Source organism: Chenopodium quinoa, unplaced genomic scaffold, assembly GCF_001683475.1.
Source record: "Chenopodium quinoa cultivar QQ74 unplaced genomic scaffold, ASM168347v1, whole genome shotgun sequence".
In the NCBI taxonomy this organism is placed as follows: Eukaryota; Viridiplantae; Streptophyta; class Magnoliopsida; order Caryophyllales; family Amaranthaceae; genus Chenopodium; species Chenopodium quinoa.
The window spans coordinates 1,762,134-1,783,635 of NW_018744988.1; the positions used below are offsets into that span (position 1 = coordinate 1,762,134).

General features: G+C 34.2%; 1 protein-coding gene across 1 annotated transcript; it reads left to right on the forward strand.

Moving 5' to 3' along the window:
* The first annotated feature begins 9,944 nt into the window (after positions 1–9,944).
* LOC110706609 (protein EXORDIUM-like) lies at positions 9,945–11,223 on the forward strand. Its single transcript, XM_021884552.1, has one exon. It carries the CDS (start codon positions 10,121–10,123, stop codon positions 11,084–11,086), a length of 966 nt encoding a protein of 321 aa, XP_021740244.1. The 5' UTR covers positions 9,945–10,120; the 3' UTR covers positions 11,087–11,223.
* The last annotated feature ends 10,279 nt before the right edge of the window (positions 11,224–21,502 follow it).

The following is a 21,502-nucleotide window of genomic DNA, read 5'->3' on the forward strand; positions in this document are numbered from 1 at the left end:
TTTCTGTTTTTGAGAATTATAAGTGTAATGTATGTAAGTGAGTATTAGGGGTGAGCAAGACCGGGTACCCGGTCATATTTGTAATACCCGGATCCGGAACCGGTTATAACCGGGTCCCAAGAATTGGAACTGGTCCCGGAACCGGTTAATACCGGATCCAAATTTTTTGGAACTGGTCCCGGACCCGGTAGGAACCGGTTCCAAGACCGGGTACCCGGTATTATTCAACGTAGTAAAATACTGTTTTTTTCTTTATAATTGTTATATAATATATTATTATATATAATGGAATTTTGCAGGCTAGTTATATTAACATAATAATATCCCTAAATTAGTTTTGGAGGCTAGCAAAATACAAATATTTCAAAATACAAATATTACAAACTAATAAGCCAAAAAGTACCAATTCAACAACCTAAAATATCAGTACAACAAACTTCAACAATGCTGCAAAGTCCAAACATCCAAACATAACCAAAACAACTACTTAAATAAAAGTTCAGAAAAAAAAAGGGAAGAAAAGGAAGGGCAGCAACAGGCAGCAGCTGAGCACACCATCAGCAGGCAGCAGCTGAGCACACCATCAGCCAGCAACAAGACCAGCAGCAAGTCAGCAACCATCTAAGCAACGGAGAAAGACAGCATACAGCAGACAACAAAGCAAAGAGGCAGCAGCCAACAAGGAAGCACAAATTCCCTATAAACAAAAGCCAAAATGTCCTTAGAATATTTGTCATTTGATATCTTTTCATACAATATAATTAAGAATACAATTATACAAACCTTTGTCACATCAATTATTTCCAACAAATTCATTAACTTGTGTGATGCCAGTGTCACTACCATCCAATTCTAAAAAAAACAGTAAACAATATAAGTAATAAACTTAGAGAAATAAAATAGATAAATATACAAAATAATAGAAGTATTAGTGTATTACCTTCTTCATATTTTTGAACATCCTCAAGGAAGCGCTCAATATCAATGCATACATTTGACGCCCTTAACCAATCTTGAGTACAAACTAAAGCTTCCACCATATTTGGCCCCAAACTACTACGAAATTGATCAAGTATGCGACCCGATGTACTAAATGCGGATTCACTAGAAACCGTAGAAATTGGTATAGCCAAAATGTCCTTAGCCAATGTTGACAATACTTTGTATTTGTCACTTTTTTCTTTCCACCAACCCAAAATATCAAACATTTCCCCTTCAACCCTTCTCTCCCGAGCTTCTTCAAGATAATAATCCAATTCACTTTTTTCAACAATAAAATCACTTTCTTCCTCATCAAAATCATCATAAAACTTTTTCATTTGCTCACTATTTGAAGAGCTCAAGTTTTCAGAACCATTATCCACATTGGCAACATTAATATTACGATTATTCTTGGAAGAGGAAGAAGCAATAATAGCATCATAATGGTTAAATAACTTCTGAACATTGTCATACAAATTGTCACAAATAACATCGACTTTGGCAAAGTCGTTAGGATAAAGTTTTTTAAAAGAATACTTCAAAAACCTAAGCTTATATCGAGGATCTAAAACAACCGCAACTAACATCATGATATTAGTTTTACCGAGATCCCCATAATACTTATCAAACTTTTCCCTCATTTGTCTACCCATAATACGAATATCCATATTTGTAGAGTTTTCCCATTCTATCAAACAACTTAACACCTCCAAAACCTCGTGAAAATACAAGTTTGTAGTAACATATAAACTACCCGACATTTTCTTTGTAGACTCATAAAATAATTTCAAACACAAAGACAACACTTTAGCATTTACCCAATCTTCTTGTGTAGGTACTCCATCCTTGAGTTCCCTACTAAAATCAGGATCATCTTCCGCAAACCTATTAAAAGCTTTTTCAAATTTCAATGCGGTTTCAAGCATGAGAAAGGTAGAATTCCATCTAGTTGCCACATCAAGACAAACTGAACCTTTACAAGAAACTTTAACCAACATAGAAGAGTGTGCAAACAATTTAGCTCTAGAAGGTGAACTCCTCACATATCTAACAGCAGCACGAATTCGAGCAATCGAAGACTTCACACTAGATAAACCATCTTTCACAATCAAATTTAGAACATGACAAGAACATCTCATATGAAAAAATGAACCCTCCAAAACAAGTTTATCATGAAAATGTGTTTTCAAATATCCAACCGCCACATCATTTGAACTAGCATTATCAACAGTTAAAGAAAACAATCGATCCTCAATCTCCCATTTAAGAATACATGCCTCCACAACTTTTCCAATTTCCTTACCTTTATGACTATCCATTAATTGAAAATTTAAAATTCTTTTATGCAACTTCCAATTATCATCAATAAAATGAGCAGTCAAACAAAGATAATTAAAATTTTGAATGGAGGTCCAACAATCAGTTGTTAGTGACACTCTCGATTTCAAACACCCAATTAATTTCTTTAATTTTCCACTTTCACAAACAAATATATTCTTCACATCTCTTGCAACTGTAAAACGTGAAGGTATATGAAATTGAGGTACAGCAACACTACAAAAATACCTAAAACCTTCACGCTCAACAATAGAAAATGGTTGTTCATCAACAATAACCATTCTTGCCAAACCAAGTCTACAAGCAGTTTCATCAAATTTCCAATTAGAGACTATAGTAGCATCAGATTCAGGAGACTTGTAAACAGAAATGAGTTTTTGCTTTTTGTCTACATTTGGAGGGTATTTTGAACATGCACCAAGGTGTTTCTTTAATGAAGAAGTTCCATTATTAGTATTACCTGTTAGCATTTTCTCACAATATTTGCATTTGACTTGAACAATTTTTTTGGTTACTGGATCTCTAAAATCCCAAAAATGGTTCCAGTATTCAGACTTCCTCTTGTCACCAACCTTGGTTGATTTGGTTGTTGCATTCTCGTTTCCAACCTCACTTTCATCATCCATAGGGACTGACGAATTGTCGGTATTGCTCATAGTTCTGAAATAGGAACAAATTAAACTTTAATAAGACATAAACATTACACAAAGTACTATTCTCATTAATCTGCAAATTGGGCCTCATTAATCAACACACTAAGTCACTATTCTCACTAACACAGCAAGCAGTGCAAATTAACAAATATAACAGCAAACAAATTTAGTCCAATTCATACAAAGTACAAAGTCTACAAACCAATCCAAATCATACAAACTTAAGTTTTCAGTTTAAATAACAAACTAACAAAGTATCAAATCAAACCAATCAATCCATACAAACTCAAATTAAACAAGTTTTAACAGAACTACTTAAGTTAAACATAACATGATCAACATTCAGCAACATTACAGCCAGCAGAACAGCAGAACAATAGCAGCAGCCAGCAGAATAGATCAATCCAGCAGGCAGCAAAGCAGTAGCAACAGAACAGCAGAACAGTAGCAACAGAACAGCAGAACAGTAGCAGCAGCCAGCAGAACATCAAAACAGTAGGCCAGTAGCAGCAGATCAACACAGCAGTAGCAGCACAGAGCAATCACTCAAGTATTTCGACCACTTCATCAATTTTAGCATCACCAATTGCCATATTCTTCACAAATTAAAATGTAGCAAGTAAAATCGCAAGTTAAAATCGCAAATTAAAATCGCAATTCACAATTGAACATGCAGTAGCAACGATTAGTATTTAGTACTTTAGTAGGAGAAGACAGGAGAGAGCAAGTAAGTAGAGAAACGATTAAAATCGCAAATTGAATTCGCAAATTGCATATTTCATACCTTAATTAGTAGGAGAAGACAGGAGAGAGAGAAGCAGGTGGACCGTTGACGGTGGTCGCCTGGTGTCCTGGTGTACTGGACGGTGGTCGGAGACTCAGAGGAGACAGTCAGACGAGGGAGGACGAAAGAGTGGAGAAAGGCTGAGAGCGTGAGAGGTAGTGAGAGGATTAGAGGAATTAGGGTTTTTTTATTTTTTCATTATATACCTAGGGTATTTAGTTTTGGGCCAGATTGGGCTTATAATTCAGTTTGGTTCGGTTTTGTTCGGTTCCGGTTCCGGGTACCCGGATTGTCTGGATCCGGGACCGGGTACCCGGAACTGGAATTGGTTTAAACCGGGTACCCAGTGGGTACCGGGTCCGAAATTTTAGGACCCGGTCCCGGAACCGGTTACAATCGGGTCCGACATTTTGGACCCGGTCCCGGAACCGGTGGGACCAGTTCCGGGTCCGGACCCGGCGGATCCTAACCGGTTCCGGGTCCGGTACCGGGTACCCTGGGTCTTTGCTCACCCCTAGTGAGTATATATAGTGGGATTTGGTGCATGTATGTAGCTAGCAAAGAAGAGTGGGTTTATTTGTTAAGCTTTCATGAGTAAATTACTTGAGTTGTCAGGGGATAGGGAATCACGAGAAAGATGACAGCTAATCATTTGGATTATAAATCATCAAATTAATCTACTGAATTGTATTTTACAGATGGATATTGTTAACTACTTAGGCCTTGTTTTTTGGAACTGCTCTGCTAATTTAATTTGGTTTACTCACCTGATTTAATCTAGTCTGCTCTGTTGACACCTGCTCTATTCTATTTTACTCGCCCAGAATGTCAAAAATATAGGGCCTTATAGTAAATGAAAGCTCACTAAGAAGGTTTAGTAAATAAAATGTGCCAATATGACCTTTATACATCTGAAAATAGTATATGTAATTATTATTTTTAGATGAAAAGAACGAGCTTAAAACTTTTTTCCCGAAATAATAAGATTAGGGAAGTGATGACGTTAATGCATTGGTTTTCAAGCTACAAAGTGGGAATACAGAGGATTGTTTTGAGAACTTTGAGGTAAGTTGATAAAGGTTTAGAGTTGTTGGGAAAAAAGATAGCATGAGTAAGAATAGGAGCTAACCTCATGTGTCATTAGAGTTTTCCTAGGTAAAAATGCTTAATTTCAAGAAAATATCATCATAATTTAAGATGATAATATGGTCATTACTAAAATAATTAGATTAATGAGATTTATTTATACATGTGTTAATGGATTAGGAACAGAAATGGGACCACATAAAGAGCTATGGTATAGAGTATATGATCCATACTTGTTTAGCCCCATTTGAGAAATGGGCATATGCAATGTATTTGGAGCATGATGATGGGTATACCCAGAAGAGCAGACCTAGTTAGGTCCCCCATTGTTAGCAGTGGGATGTACTAAATTCACATACCCGTACCATGCTTGTCTGCTTCTTTGTAGATCCTAGGGTACATGAATGTGCCTTAAGCTTCAACATTGACTCAACCATTATTTTTGAGATATTTCAATTCCTAGTGGTAGTGATTTGATACTAAGGGTCTTTTTTCATACGTTTATTTTCAGTTCAGTTCATCTCCTAATTTCCTTCTCTTATAAAATATTCATTTCAGTTCAGTTCAGCTCCTAATTTCCTTCTCTTATAAAATATTTATTTCAGTTCAGTTCAGTTGAGTTCAGCCTATGAGAACAGGCCCTAAGATAGAAGCATTCCATAATCGTTAATGAAAATCGACTTTTGCCCCTGACTAGAAATTAAGAAGTAAGAAGAGTAGGCCGGTTAAGTTTAGTATTTTCGTACCTATATAACCCTCGACATAGTATTACTGGACCGGTCATAACTAAGAATTACTTCATATTAGGAAATATTGTACAATGATATAGAGTAGTTAAACTTATAGTTTTAGGCTTAGAGCAATAACTATGGTATTTATTATGAAATAATTATGTTTGTGTTGACCGCTGAAAAAGGGCATACATATTTGTTTATTGTCAATTAAGGTAGACGCATATTTACTAATAAATACCTAATCCAACAACATTAAACAATGACCTCCCAAGACTAATCCAAATACTTGAGCAAGAATTTGAACAAGTGCATAATTTCATAGTTTGGTATCAATGAAGCTCCCTAAAAAGGAAGATTATGTATTTATGTGCATCACTAGTAAGCGGATTTAAAAGGGAAACCCAAAGTGGGGAAAACCTATACTATTATTAGAAATAACATAGAGATTTTTTTATAACATTGATTTCACCTTACTAGTTCTACACTTCTAGCTAAGGGAAACTTTTGGTTTATATAAATAAGTGTTAATTTAATGAACTTAAATTGTATCAACTTCGACAACTTGTAAGAAATTTACTACCACTGCACGTTATATAGCATAATTTTGTTCAGATGAAATTGATTGAACCTTCACTACATGTCCATGCTTTATGGTATGTAGGAGTTTATATGTTTGGTCTAATTTCCATGGTATTAATTTTGCAAAATTGAAGAACGTTTTAAATGAAAGTGATTTGTGAAGTTGACTTGTTAAGGGGCTACATCCTATTCCTAGCTATACTAAGCTGTAAACCAACGAAGATTTGTGTAAGTCAAAATTAGTGCGTAGTGGCAGTGTAGCACAAGTCAACGCTTATTTATTATGATGAAGCACTTTCATATCTGCCCTTGATCTTTTAAGATTAGAGTATGGTTAATTACTTGGCAATTTGCATCACCTTTTAGACCAAAATTGCACTTGATTAGTGTTTGCTGTGTCGTGTATTATATCAGCCGCAATTGTGTGCAGTCGACAACACCGTGTGGCCACTTAAAGTAACCCCTATAACATTGATTAAGTAACCTTTATAATACCAACCGAGTAACCCCTATAATATTGACCGAGTAACTCTATAACAATGATGAAGTAACCCCTTTAACACTGACCAAGCTAAGTAACCCCCATTACACTAACGAAGTAACCCTTATAGTGGTTGGCCACATGGTGTGGCAATGTGGCCAGTCACATATAAGAGTTTGTGTTATTATATTAACAATAGCACATAGATAGTAATAAGATATGTTTTTTTTTTTTCCTTTCCATACGAGTAGCGCGCACTTGCATAGGTAAATTAGGTCATAAATTAATGTGGGACTCATATCAAAATAAAAAGTAGAGGCAATTTTTATTTGGACATTTTGTTGGGAAATATAGGTGTAGTTGTGTTTGATTAATGTGAAAGAAGTCAACTAACAAATAATAAGAATGAAAAAAACAATAAGAAAGATAAACTAAAAGCACAAGTATTTACGTAAGTTGGTCAAATTAGACTTGCATCCACATGTGGAGAATTCAGAGCTTTTTTTTACTATAATGTTGAAAGAATGAGAAATTATACAAGGAGTCCTAAATCTTAATGGCTCAAACAGTTGTGATCTAATGGACCACATAAATGGTCCTTTTATAACGCAAGGAAACTATTCCATAAGTTATGCACAAGGACCGCGGCAACTAGCTCAAGCATGCAACAAGCCTCCATAAAGATGAGCTATAACTCACTCGCCAATAATCAAGCCATGAATATGTGTGAGCTATAGCTCACCTCTTCATAATTGAAAAAATTTATGGAGTATTTACAAACTAATCGCACAGTCGCACTTAATTATGTCAGAATTTCATAAATATTAGAAATATGAGTACTAAAAATTAATTAATAGCACAAACCAACACACAATTTTGTCAAAATTTAATAAATGACTTTGAAAAAATATACTCCGAAATCAATTCTTAATACTGTAAGTATGGAGTATATAATTAGGGCTACAAATATCATACTTGTACCGAATATATAATACTCCGTACAAATTAATTTTTATGTACAGCTAATGAGTTGCTAGGACCAGCTGCACACTAATAACTAATAAGTGATCCCTTCATACAATCGATGACATTTTAGTAGTAGTTGGTTTTGCAGAGTGCGTGAACTCTCCGTGCAACTTATGAAGACCATATTTAAGTACCCTAGGAGAATATTGTGTAATTAATTAATTAATTATAATACTGCCATCTAATAATCTGTCTTTATATTCTTATTTGTACTAAATTGCTTGCTAACACCCTCCTTCATCCACGCTAGTGACTAACATTTTGTTTTTAAATACAAGTTGCTAATTATCGTTGCCTAGTGAATAGTGATTGGATTAGGACATTGTAAGTGGACACTAATGCGGGTTTCAATGTCATCACTGAATGAACACTGATACATTGTCTAAACTTTGCTTAGTTTGTAGACTTGAGTTATAATATAAAAAATATAATGTACAAAATTTCATTATATATACTCCCTTCGTTTTTAAATATTTGATCAATTTCTATTTTTTGTACTATTCATTTGTCTTATTTTGACTAATGTTTGTGATTTATACATAAGAAAAAATATACTCTGATGAGTACTTGTCAGAATCATCTCAATGAATAGATTATTAATTTTCAATTGTTAGAATTTATAGTTATTGATAATTAAAGATATTAGTGAACAAAGCTTAGCATCGACATGCGTATCCAAGATAAATGAAGCAAATATTTAAAAACGGAGGGAGTATAAGTTATGTGTACAAACTCCGTATGAGACTGCATAACATAAAGTAGACACTATATTATGAGACAGATGAAAAATCCGTGTTATTTTTATACAATCAACGTTCCTTGCCCATCTGGCTGCCATCAAATGAAAAAATGTAACATAGTGATGAGGTAGTAAAATAAAATGAAAAATCCAAAACTCCTGAAAAGCATGGATGATGGTCAACTAGTATGATAAAGAGGAAAAAAAACACAAAGTGTAACTTACTCCTCAAGTTCACAAAATTGCCGTGAAGGTGAAGGCCGGTGAAGGGCCAGGTGAGGTGAGAGTATGAATGTGAGGCTATTCTTGATTTCTTGACATGTATTGTGAAAAGTGGGACCCACCAAAAATCCATCTCATCCATTGGATACTTGAAACCCATACACGTCATTATCCTATTCAAAGGAAAGCCAGCAAGGCTAGGCTTTATTTCTTTCTTTGCTTGGTATTTGCCAGTTGGACTTCTCACTATTCCCCATATAAACTCCATTTACTTACGGTTACCTTCCCTTAACAGCCTGTCTATTACCACACTCTTTCTCAACAACGTCTCTTTTTTTCTTTTCCTTTTCTAACCCCCCCCCCCCCCCTCTTTTTTTTTTTTGGTTATCTTTGCATTTTTTTTGAACTCAATTGTTATTCCTAAAACGTGACTTTATTAAATGTTGGTATTCCATTGCAAACAGCTCTATTTCATTTAACTTTTTTTTTTACTTAGAGACGGTTCATATTTACTGAACTAAGATGAATTGAACTGAACTAAACTGATTGGAGCTTAACTGAATATTTTATGAGAGAGGGAACTTAAGAGCTGAACTGAATTAAACTGATTGGAGCTGAACTGAATTGAACTGAAATTAAGTGTATGTGAACAGACCCTTACTACATATTATTGTACAAGTTTTATTTTATACCAGTAAATAAATTTAAGAATTTTAATAAGATAAATATAATGGCATTGAGATGAATCTAGTTAAAATTTACTCTGTACTCGTAATTAATTATAGTTTTTCCATGCGTATAAATTACAAAAGATAGTAAAAAATATTTTAAAAAATAAGTAAATAGTGTAAAAATCTAAATAATACAATTAAAAATTAGTGAAAATATATAACTAAATCAAATAAAAATTTACAGAGTAATTAAATCATACAGTACTTTATAATAAAAAGGTAGAACTTATTCACAAAATATTATAAGTTCACAAGTCTCACAACATTACAATTTGAAGAACACAAGAAAGTATAAAGAGTGCAACTAATTAAATTTTATTCTATATCTTCATATTTCACATTTTCCAAATTTCCACCATTACTTTATTGCTTCTACCCTTTTTTTTTCCATGGCATTATATACTTTATAATTTAAATTTAAAAATTCTCTAACCCTCTCTTGTTCTACACACTTCCCCTTTTCGAAGGGCAGCATGGAGATTTCAGTTGCCAGCCAATACAGCCATGGGGACCCACGACGCGTATCTATGAAGCTGTAACCTTATGTAATTTCGTCCTTTTCCATACTCCAACGCTTTTTATTTATTAAACCTTCCTTTTTTTTTGTGTCTTTTTCTGACCTCCTTTCTTTTATCTCATCCAAAATCGACCTATATAAACCCCCTCACTCCTTTCTCATTTCACTCATCCCACTCCTCACTTCCCATTTTCAAACACTTTAAAAACAAAAACCAAACTTTTAAACAAAGTCCATAAATTTTAAAAAATGGCCTCAACTACTCAAAAATTCCTTCCAATCCTACTCATTTTCTCACTCTTCCACATCATTTCCGCTGCAAGAAACACCATCCACGACCAACAACCAATAGTCGATGATTCCTCAAACTCGATGCTCCTCCAATACCACCGTGGCCCACTCCTCTCCGGTAAAATCTCCGTCAACCTAATCTGGTACGGAAAATTCACCCCTTCTCAAAAGGCCATTGTATCAGATTTCATTACTTCCTTATCTTCCACCAAAAACCATAAAACCAGCATCAACCCATCTGTTGCCACGTGGTGGAACTCCATTGGCAAATACTATCACCTAGCCAACAAAAAGACCTCTTCACTTTCCCTCACTTTAGGAAAACAAATCAACGACGAATCCTACTCACTTGGAAAATCCCTAACCAACAAACACCTAACCGAACTCGCTTCAAAAGGCGCGCAATCCAACGCAGTCAACGTAGTGTTGACTTCATCCGACGTGGCAGTAGCCGGGTTCTGCTCAAGCAGGTGCGGGACCCACGGCTCAGCCAGCTCCAAAATGGGCCGAACCCACAGCAAGTTCGCCTACATCTGGGTCGGAAACTCAGAGGCCCAATGCCCAGGTCACTGCGCTTGGCCATTCCACCAGCCCATTTACGGCCCACAAAGTAGCCCATTAGTTGCGCCCAACAACGATGTGGGCCTAGATGGGATGATCATTAACTTGGCCTCATTGATGGCTGCAACCGTGACTAACCCGTTTGGAAACGGGTTTTACCAAGGCCCAAAAGAAGCTCCACTTGAAGTAGCATCAGCTTGTCCTGGGGTTTATGGAAAGGGAGCTTACCCGGGGTATGCTGGTAATTTACTAGTGGATAAAACAAGTGGTGCGAGTTATAATGCAAATGGGGTTAATGGAAGGAAGTATTTGTTGCCTGCTTTGTATGATCCTTCTACTTCCACTTGCTCTACTTTAGTGTAGAAAAATGTAATATTGAGAGTAGTGAGGTAGTAGAATTATTAAATTCATTGATTCATTTTGTTTAATTTGTATCGCATTTGCGATTTTAATTAATACAAGTAATATTTTATTAGCAAATGGTTTAATTTGCTGTCATAAGAAAGAAATTTGTCCGTTTTATTTTGTCCTAAATAATTTAGTACTTGTTTTTTTTAGTTGTTGCCTTGTTGGACTGTTGGTACACTTAATTAATTGTGAGGACTGAGAAGTCGGTAAAAATGCCACTGATTTGCCAGCTTTACTTTGGAATTTGGAATTTATGATAATTAAGTTTAAAGTTTAAACACAGAAAGTTCAAGTGGAGGTGAGATGAGGAGTCTGTTCTCATTCATTTCAAATTTAAATCAGTTTAGCCTAACTCGTAATTTTCTTCTTTTATAAAATATTCATTTCAGTTCAGTTTTGCTCAGCTCAATTCAGTTAATGAGAACAGGCCCGAAGGAATATAATCATTAAGGTTTGATAAAGATCTTACATATCACATGTATAATGTGTGTTTAAGCACAGAAAGTTATACCTCAAAATAGAAATGTTCGCTAAAATAACTCAGAAGTGTTGTAAAGTTATGCTTCTTCCTTCATTCCAATTTGTATAATACTCCGTAGGGTAATGAATAGAAGTTCAAGCTTATGCTAATGATATTTCTATTTCCGCCCAAAGTAATTCGTATATTATTTTCAATTTCTATATTATATTATGGACGTATGAAATATGGAGTATCACTTTTGCTACTCCTCGTATAAGTTAGGACTATACTAAGGGCCTGTTTCGATTGACTGAACTCAGCTGAACTGAAATGAACTGAACTGATTAATTAGTGATTTTTAACTACGGATTAGTGATCTTTGATTATTTATTGATTATTTATTACTATACATATGTGTATATACAAATGTACATATTATTATTATTAATAATAATAATATTATTATTATTATTATTATTAATTATTGAATATTATTATTATTATTTATTGATTATTATTATTATTATTGTTGTTGTTATTATTATTATTTATTGATGATTATTATTATTATTATTATTATTATTATTATTATTATTATTTATTGATTTTTATTATTAGTATTATTATTTCAATTATTATTGTTATTATTATTATTATTATTATTATTTATTACTTATTGATTATTATTATTATTATTATTATTATTATTGTTAATATTATTATTATTGTTGTTGTTGTTGTTGTTGTTGTGTTGTCGTTGTCGTTGTCGTTGTAGTAAGAGCTTAAAAGAATGAAATTTGGCTTTATATCATTAGCAATATCATTAGACGTAAATTAAGAGCTGAATTGAACTGAACTGAACTAAAGTGAATTTTAACGGAAGAGAACAGACCCTAAAACTTACAAATTCTTTGGAAATCCATATTTCAAATTTTCAATATCATAAACATATTAAGCAATCAATTCCTTACAAAGGCATGAAACCAAATTCACATGAATTCACCTCCTATACATGATGATGAGTAATTTTTAACAGCATTTATTAACTTTTCAAAAGAATAAAATATGAATTTACCATACTAGGTTCGGTTTACTACTATTACATGAGTAGATAAGCTATTGTTAGTTACGAGTATTTTTTTTATTAAAATGTACTCCGTAGTATTTTGTACTCCCACTGTTTTTAAATACTTGCTTCACTTTTCATTTGCGTCCGTTTTTAAATTGCTGTATTTCCTTATTTGAAAAGCTTTTACAATATTTAATTTATTTCCTTCACCTAGTGGACCCAATATATGTTCTCTCTCTTCCAATTCTCTCCACTATTTTTACTTTCTACGGAGTATAATTTTTTATTCTTTCATCAACCCCACTACCTCCATAATTTATTACTTTCTCCAATTTCTCCTAAAATTCCGCACATGGAGAAATGGAGCAAGTATTTAAAAATGGAGGGAGTAATACATAGAGGAATTTCTTACAAAAGATTAGCTTGGACAATACAATGGTCAATTTGGTAATGTGAATTAGGTGACATCTAGAGTTATCACTAAGCTCCAAGTCTCCAACATATACATCCCATTTTGTGGCCATTATGTTCATGCACCCACCGAAAGTATTACTATTGCCTAACGCTCCTTCTTCCTTAAGACTCTCCGCATTATTAGACATCAAGACATGCAACGGCTAATCAATTATTTGGAATGTTTTTATTTTACGAGTTTTTTTAAGCAATGATCTATTTGGATTTTGGAATGCAGGCAATCTTGCCAAGTCATTTTTGTATCTATGTAATTGTTCTATTTGTCCATAAATTATTGAAATATTTGGTTTTAGGCCCATGTCTCGTAAGTCCTTCCTTGGTTTTTTTAAGTTGCATCACTTTGCAAGTAGTATAAGCAATTTTTGGAAATGAGAGGGAGAAAATAAGAAAAAAAAAATCCATGTAAAAGGATAAAGCAACAGCGAAGTCAGGATTTTCAAATTGAGAGACGAACTACGAATGTCCTATAATTTGACAAAAACCTTTAAAAAATATACTTGAACACATAAATTGTTTAATACCTATCATTTTTAAAGAATCCCCCTTTTTTTATCCTACAAAAAATATTGAAAAGAAAAAGAATTTTTTAAATTATACTTCGCTTACAGAACCTCAGGTAGAGCTACAAAGAGCAGGGGTGAGAATTGACCCATGATCTCTTGAAATTGAGAGAGAATCTGAACCACTTGAGATATCGTTCACTAAAACAGTAAAACTTGGAGTACGCACATATAACACCAAACACAAAAATTACTCCATAATAATGTTTGGAGGCAAGGTTTTTATATAAAAACAAAAGAAACACAAGAAAATAAAAATTTATTACAAATTCACTACAGATTACTTAATTGTGGACTAAGGGCCTGTTCTGATGAGCTGAACTGAACTGATTGGAGCGGAGCTGAACTGAACTGATTAGAACTGAACTGAACTGAACTAATTGGAGCTGAACTAAACTGAACCGAGGATCTGTTCACATTTACTGAACTGAGCTGAACTGAATTGATTGGAGCTAAACTGGACTAAACTAAGGGTCTGTTCACATTTATTGAACTGAACTGATTGGAGCTGAACTGAGCGCCAGTTCACATTTATTGAACTGAACTAAATTGAGCCGAACTGAACTTTGCTGAACTGAACTGAATTGAGCTAAAATAAATATTTTACGAGAGAAGGAAATTAAGAGCTAAACTCTTACAAAAATAAAAACATAGTTATCCTCTCTATATAGTTTCTCTCTAAGGTTCTTCAAAGGTGGAGAAGTTTGACAATTTTCGACCTTTTTCCTTTAATTACTTTACGTTTTGTTTGATTCAATAAAACTACATTCTCTTATTAGAATTTAGTATAAATATGTACAATATGCAACAATAATCAAATTCTGCTAAAAAGATGTTTTTATTTGATTCAATTATCATGTATTTATTAGACATAAACTTTTTTTAAATTTTTTTTTTAAGAAGTTAGCTTGGGCATTTCATTAAATCAAATCAATTTATGTCCATAACAAAATGCCGTTGGCGAAATGTGCTCTAAATTACCACACGCATCCCATCCAGCAACGATCTTACATGCCCTTCTCCAATGATGTGATGAGAGATACTAAACGAATCATACAAAAGAGCTAACTAAGGATCGGTTTTCTTCAGCTTAATTTCAGACCAATTCGGTTCAATTCCTAATTTTCCTTCTCTCATAAATTATTCAGTTCAAGTCAGTTTAATTCAGTAAATCAAAAGAGGCCCTAAGACTGTAAGACATCTCATACACAATATAAGTTGGTACTCCATACATAAATTAGGTACCCTATAAATCTCTTTATAAATATTGTATGACTTTTTTTTTTTTTTTTTTTTTTTTTTTTTTTTATGAATCGATTTTTAAAAAAATAATAAATTGTACGGTAGCATAGTAGGGCCTAGGTTTATGAGAAATTGAGAATATCGAATAGAGAGAAGCTCTTCCGGAGCATTGAAAGATTTGAAAAAGAACAGAAGAAGACGACTATCCCGAAATGCCGGAAGAGTGGGTTATGCGTAGTTTTTCGCAGAAACAATTTTTCATTTGGATCATCCTCTTTAGGTAACTCTATTAATCCATTATCATCTTTTGCAGATTACACTCCCTTTATATTTCCTTCTCTTTTTTTCACGATTTTGATCTTTGATTATCCTTAATTTGGCTGCATAATTATATAATTTATCTTTGGAAAAAATGTTGCAGATTTTACAAAAATAAATTCAAACTATTGATAGAACATTGAAAAAACTGCAGAATTATATTATGTTTACTACATAATTTTGGTTATTTATGACTCTGATATAGTAATGATTTTGGTTATTAGCTAGCAATTTGATGCCTTTTTCACGGAATTTGATTTAAATTCAATTAATTGACAGTATTTGATTTTCGGGGAAATTTTTTAAGTAGAATATTGAAGTTGCAAGTTTGCAACAGTAAATAACTCTACCACATATTAAAGATATCGGTTAATTTGTTATATTTTTTTAAAGGAATGAAAGAGTTTCAGATTATAAGGGATTAGATTGGAGTAGAGCATACCTAGGCACCGTGCCGGGCCGTGCCTGGCGGGCCACGGGCTGGTTCGTGACGTGTCGGTCATGCCGGCGGGCCCAGGATTTCGTGCCGTGCCGTGCCGGCCATTTTCACAGGCCAGCCCACGGCACGGCACGGCCCTCGTGCCTGGCGGGCTCGTGCCGTGCCGGCCACGTGCCGGCCTGCGGGCTGGTGCAGTTTTCAAATAATTTAATTTTTTTTTTTTTTTTTTTTTATGACAACATTATAAATTAATAAGTTTATAATGTATATAAGTTATAAAATTATAATTATAAGTTTTATAAGGTTATAACTTATAAGTTTATAACTTATAAGTTATTAAGTTATGAATTTTATAATTATAAGTTGAATATTTATGTTTTATAATTTGTATATTCAATATTTATATTTATATATTTACTTTATACTATTACTTTAAAATTTAATGTTTATGATTTATTAATAATTGGTATAATTTTATTTTTTTTTAATATGAATTTACAAATTGTAACAAAACGGGGAAAAAAGACAAATTGGACTTTGGATGTGAATAATGCGTACTTTATATTATTATTACTTGAGTTGAGAAAATTGTACAATGATAACAATGATAAAAATCATACAATGATGGTATTAAACAAAAATTGGAAAATGATAAAATTGATATTTTTAAAATCGTACAATATACAATAATTGTATATTCTTCTTCTCCTTCTTCTTGCTCGTCTTCGTCTTCGTCTTCGTCTTCGCCTTCGCCTTCAAGGTCATCGGCTAGTTGCATAGATTGGGAACTAGCCGAACCCGAACCGGAAGCGGAGGTTCCTTCTTCGTTGTCGTTGTGGTCGTAAGAACGGTCTTGTGAGCGATTTTCCGCATCCAACCAATCTTTGAAACACACGCACATTTCTAGTGTTTCGGGTTTTAGACTTGTTCTTCTATCGTCTAAAACCCTTCCGGATGCGCTGAAAGCTCGTTCGGAGGCGACGGAGGAAACTTGGATAGCAAGAATGTCTCGTGCCATTGCCGCCAAAGTTGGATGCTTCGAGCTTTGTTGTTTCCACCATGCAAGGAGGTCGAGGCTGTTTATCTCATCGTCGTCCATGCCTTTGGTGAAGTCGTAACTCAGGTACATCTGCAACTCCGAGACGTCGCTTTGCGTTCTCCTGATTGATGATTCACCTGAAAACCTTGAAATCAAGTTAGTAGCTTGTGAAAATAAATGTTTGGCCTTCTTACTTACGTTTTTGGATGGTTGGGAAGGCCCTGAGCGAGGAACGGTGCCATATTTGGCTTCATAGACTCTATATAAATAAAAAAACTGATCCTTCACATTAGTCTTATAGTTTTCTACATCATCGTCAAGAAACATGCATTGAAAGTAAATGTCAACTAACATAAATGTGTTTTCATACTTTTGCCTAGGATCTAATATGGAAGCAAAAATATAAATCAAATGAATCTCACTATAATATTTACGCCACTTTTTTTCCATTGCTGGAAGATACTGATCATAATCACTTTGATGGCGATGATCAGCGAAAAGTTGGGCGAGTAAGCATGCATTAGAAAGAAAGTTTTGAGCACAAGGATTGTAAACAGTAGAAAAACAATACGTCATGTTATATAATAACTGTAAAAATTGCATATATCTTTCACAGTTATTCCAATCATCATCATACAAAGCATTTTGTGGAAATTTTTGGTTGTAAAATAATGTTAACGGGCCCTTGTACTCAATTGCCTTTGTTAACATGTCATAGGTGGAATTCCACCTAGTTGGGCAATCGGTTCTAATTTTTATTACTCTTATCTTTTGTTGTTTTAGAAAACTCTTCCATTCTTGGTATCTCATGTTAGAGCTATTAATAGACATAATAGCATCTCTGATTTTGCTGTAGTATGGGCCAATTGCCCGAACTCCATCCTGTACACATAAGTTAAGTACATGGCAAACACATCTAGTATGAAGAGCTTCACCGTCTAATAGTACATCGGTTAAGTTTTGTTTGATAAGATTAGCTGTGTATGTCATAGAGGTTGCATTATCAAAAGTCATAGACATCATTTTATCTCGAAGGTTGTATTCGTCTATTGCTTGCATTAAATGGTGAGCAATGTTAATGCCGGTGTGTGGGTATTCCAGCATTTTGAAATGTATTATTCTTTTTTGTAACATCCATTGATCATCTACCCAATGGCAAGTCACACATAAATAGTGATATTTATAACCACTATCCCAAGAATCGGCTGTTAAAGATACTCTACAGTTAAGGTTACTCAATTCGGCTTGTAACCGGACTTTGTACTCTAGGAAATTTTTCATTGCGGCGGAACGAACGGTTTTCCTAGAGATTCTTTTATGTTGGGGTTGTAGTGCTTTGTTAATGTAGGTGTTGAATGCGTCACTTTCCGAGAAAAGAAAAGGTTGTTCGGCGTGTACTATCATTTTTCCTAGTTCATCCCTATCCTTCTCATAGTTGTATGTAAAGCCGTATGGATGGAATTGGGAAATTTTGGGCTGGGTTAGATCACTAGCTGGTTTTGCACAAGTTTTCATGTGTCTAGATAAGTGTCCCGTCCCGTTTTTGGTAACTGCCGTGAATACACTATTACATGTTTTACATTTTGCCCATTGTTCACCATCTTTACTTAGGACAAAATAACGCCATACCTCACTCCTTCGGTTTTTCAAAAGTAGCATCTCAGTTTCGGTTAACCATTCATGATGTGTGTGATGGTTAGTAGTGGGACTAGTGGGAGTGGCAGTAGAAGGGGTAGAACCGGAGGGAATTCGGGTACTTTCTTGACTACCTTGGCTAGAACAATAGTTTTGTTGATCACCGATATAATTAGGTGGAAATTGATATGGTGGTAGTGGAAATTGGTTTAGTGGTGGTGCTGGAAATCCCGACGTATTATATGGCTCATAGCCCGGGGGGAAGTAAATGGGGTCATTGGTTTGACTCGTAATTTGGGGGCTCGTTGTATTTGGTGGTTCCCTAGAACTACTACTACGGATAAGTCGGCCTTCCCCCTAGACCTAGATGATGGGTTGTTCGATGCCATAATTAACAATTAATTTTTTAATAAAAAGTGGTTAACTATAATAATAATAATTAATAACAACAATTTTAACAATAAAAATATCAATAATAATAATTAATAACAACAACTATAACAATAACAATAACAACAAAAATAAATAATAACAACAATTGTAACAATAATAATAATTAATAACAACAATTATAACAACAACAATAACAATTAACAACAATAATAATTAAACAAGATTATTCTAATAATAACAATAAAACAATAATAAATTTAAGATTAGTTTAGATCTTACAACCGTGCTTCAACGCTCCACTAATTACGATTACGAACTTTTAAATTTTTTCCGATATTAGGAAAATAATTAGAGAATTTAAGAGAATAATTAGAGAATTTAAGAAAATAAGGATTATTAGAGATTTAGAGAATATAAGAGATAAGAAGAAGAGATTGTGATTTTGTGATTTGGGAATGAAATGGAGGTGAGTATTTATAGAATTTTCGGGGAGCAAATTGGCAAAAAACTAGCCGTTTTTTTAGCCGTTTTTTTGGCTTATTAAGGAGCTAGAATAAACGGTAACATTACCGTTGGCCCGCGGGCCATTCCGGGCCGTGCCTGCGGGCCAGCACGGCGGGCCATGGCCGTGCTCGTGCCGGGCCGTGCCTGGGAATTCTCAACCCTGTCCGTGGCACAGGAGTTGAACTTCGTGCCGTGCCGTGCTTGAATTCGGGCCGTGCCGGGCTGCGCCAAACGGCGGGTCGTGCCGGGCGGCATGCGGGCCAACCTGGCCCGTGCCCAGGTATAGAGTAGAGAGCAATGGTTTGGAGTAAAATTGTTTAATACGTAGTATAAATTCGAAATATGGTTAATATTTTTAGATTATGAACTAATGATAATGTAATCGGTTGAGACCTGAGAGTATGTTTGTGAAATTAATTTTTTTTTTCCCTTCCAAATGCCGGAATTCATTTGTGGATTGTAATTGATGTATTTAATAATATTTAGCTCCTATACTCGAGAACATGATGCGCATCATGCACCTAAAATAACAATGTAATTGTGTACATAACATGAATTGGATAACATGGAAATGGAATTGTGTACATAACATGACAATGTAACAAAAGATTTAAAGAATAACATGAAAGTTAAAAATATGGATTTTATGTTTGTTTTTATTTTTATTTTGTAACTACTTGTTCCTTTATTTGAAATGTATGTTTTTTAAAGCACGATACACATCATGTGCACATGTGAAGTATTTCGAGGGCAATGGTAAATAGAATTGTCAAATTTATCCATATTGTTTGTAGAAAAAAATAGTTGTGTAGTCAATTTAAACACAACTCCATATGATTGTAATTTGTATACTACGTATATTTTATTTAAGGTCACTAGTTTAAGTTTGATATCATCTCCGAAGCTACAAATATAGTATTCCTTTGGAGAATTAAATTACTTTAAGAAAATGCTGCTGATATTTTAATATATTGGAACAACATTGGGGTTAGACTTGGCAATGAAGAGTCTATTAGTCCAAGTAACAAAGGTCAAGCAAGGTGATTATTAGGAACTAAATTTTTAATAGTGGAGATGGTAAGGGTGAAAAATAAATGGAGAGTTTGAGAGTATGAACATGGTGGAGCCGATGTAAGAAGGAGAAGAGGAGGAGATATGGCTAGGAGGAGGAGGAGATTAGTTTGGTGACTAGGATTTTGGTCTAGTTACATTGAAGCTATGTTACTTGGACTCGCATGAAGTATCAAATTAGACACGGGTGTCCAAGTATCAGACTCGCCCATTTTTTTGAAAAAAGTTTTGTTTTTAGTTAAAAATGAAGCGTCCAAGTGTCGGTGTCGGTGTCCGACACGAGTCGTGTCGACACGGACACGTAAGGTAAATGGAAGAGTCCGAGTAACATAGCATTGAAGACTTAGAAATACACAAGATATTTACATCCTAATATGTGGATAGAATCATTACATACTCTATTAAGTGAAACAGAGGTTACCCGAGTTAGTGAATGGATTGAACACTGGAAATTGAAAATGAATGCCATAAAGGCATGAATGTATGTGGTATTTCGGATCCAAATGAATGTGTGTAGGATTGAGAATGTTGAGGATGCTGAAATGAAATTGATGTTAAGGCTTTATATATAGGAAGTTATGATTAGAAGAAAACTGCAATAAAAAAGTTGGAATAGTCATTACAGTGAGTGCTGTGCTGAAAAACATGACTGTGTTCCAAGTTTAAAATCGGGCTGCTAGTGAATAATTGATAAGCTCACTTTTATCTAGCTATTTCGATTTGTCTGACTTGCATGGGGTAATGTCCTTTGTATCCTCAATTTGGTATTAATATATGTAAATGGATAATGAATGTTAAAACATTGGGAGAAAGTATTAACAGAAGTAGACACTTTGAAGCATACATGAATATGAATACAGGTTTTAGGGAAGCAATAACTAAATTCAATAATATATGTACAATCTTTTTCTCCACCATTAACTAGAAGTTAATTGTTGACGATATAATTAGAAGTTTAGTGATTGTAGTTTCTCATCAGTCATCATACACAAAGGATTAACTGAGTAGATAAACCAGAGTTTAAGCTCACCTAACAGCTATGTACCATGACCTAGAGTACTTGTTAATCTGAATGGACAAGTATATGAAGTTGCAAAGTTACGGATGGACTGATGATTTCAAGGTAGATAATGGCAAAATTTTATTGCAACATGTGTAACTTAAAGG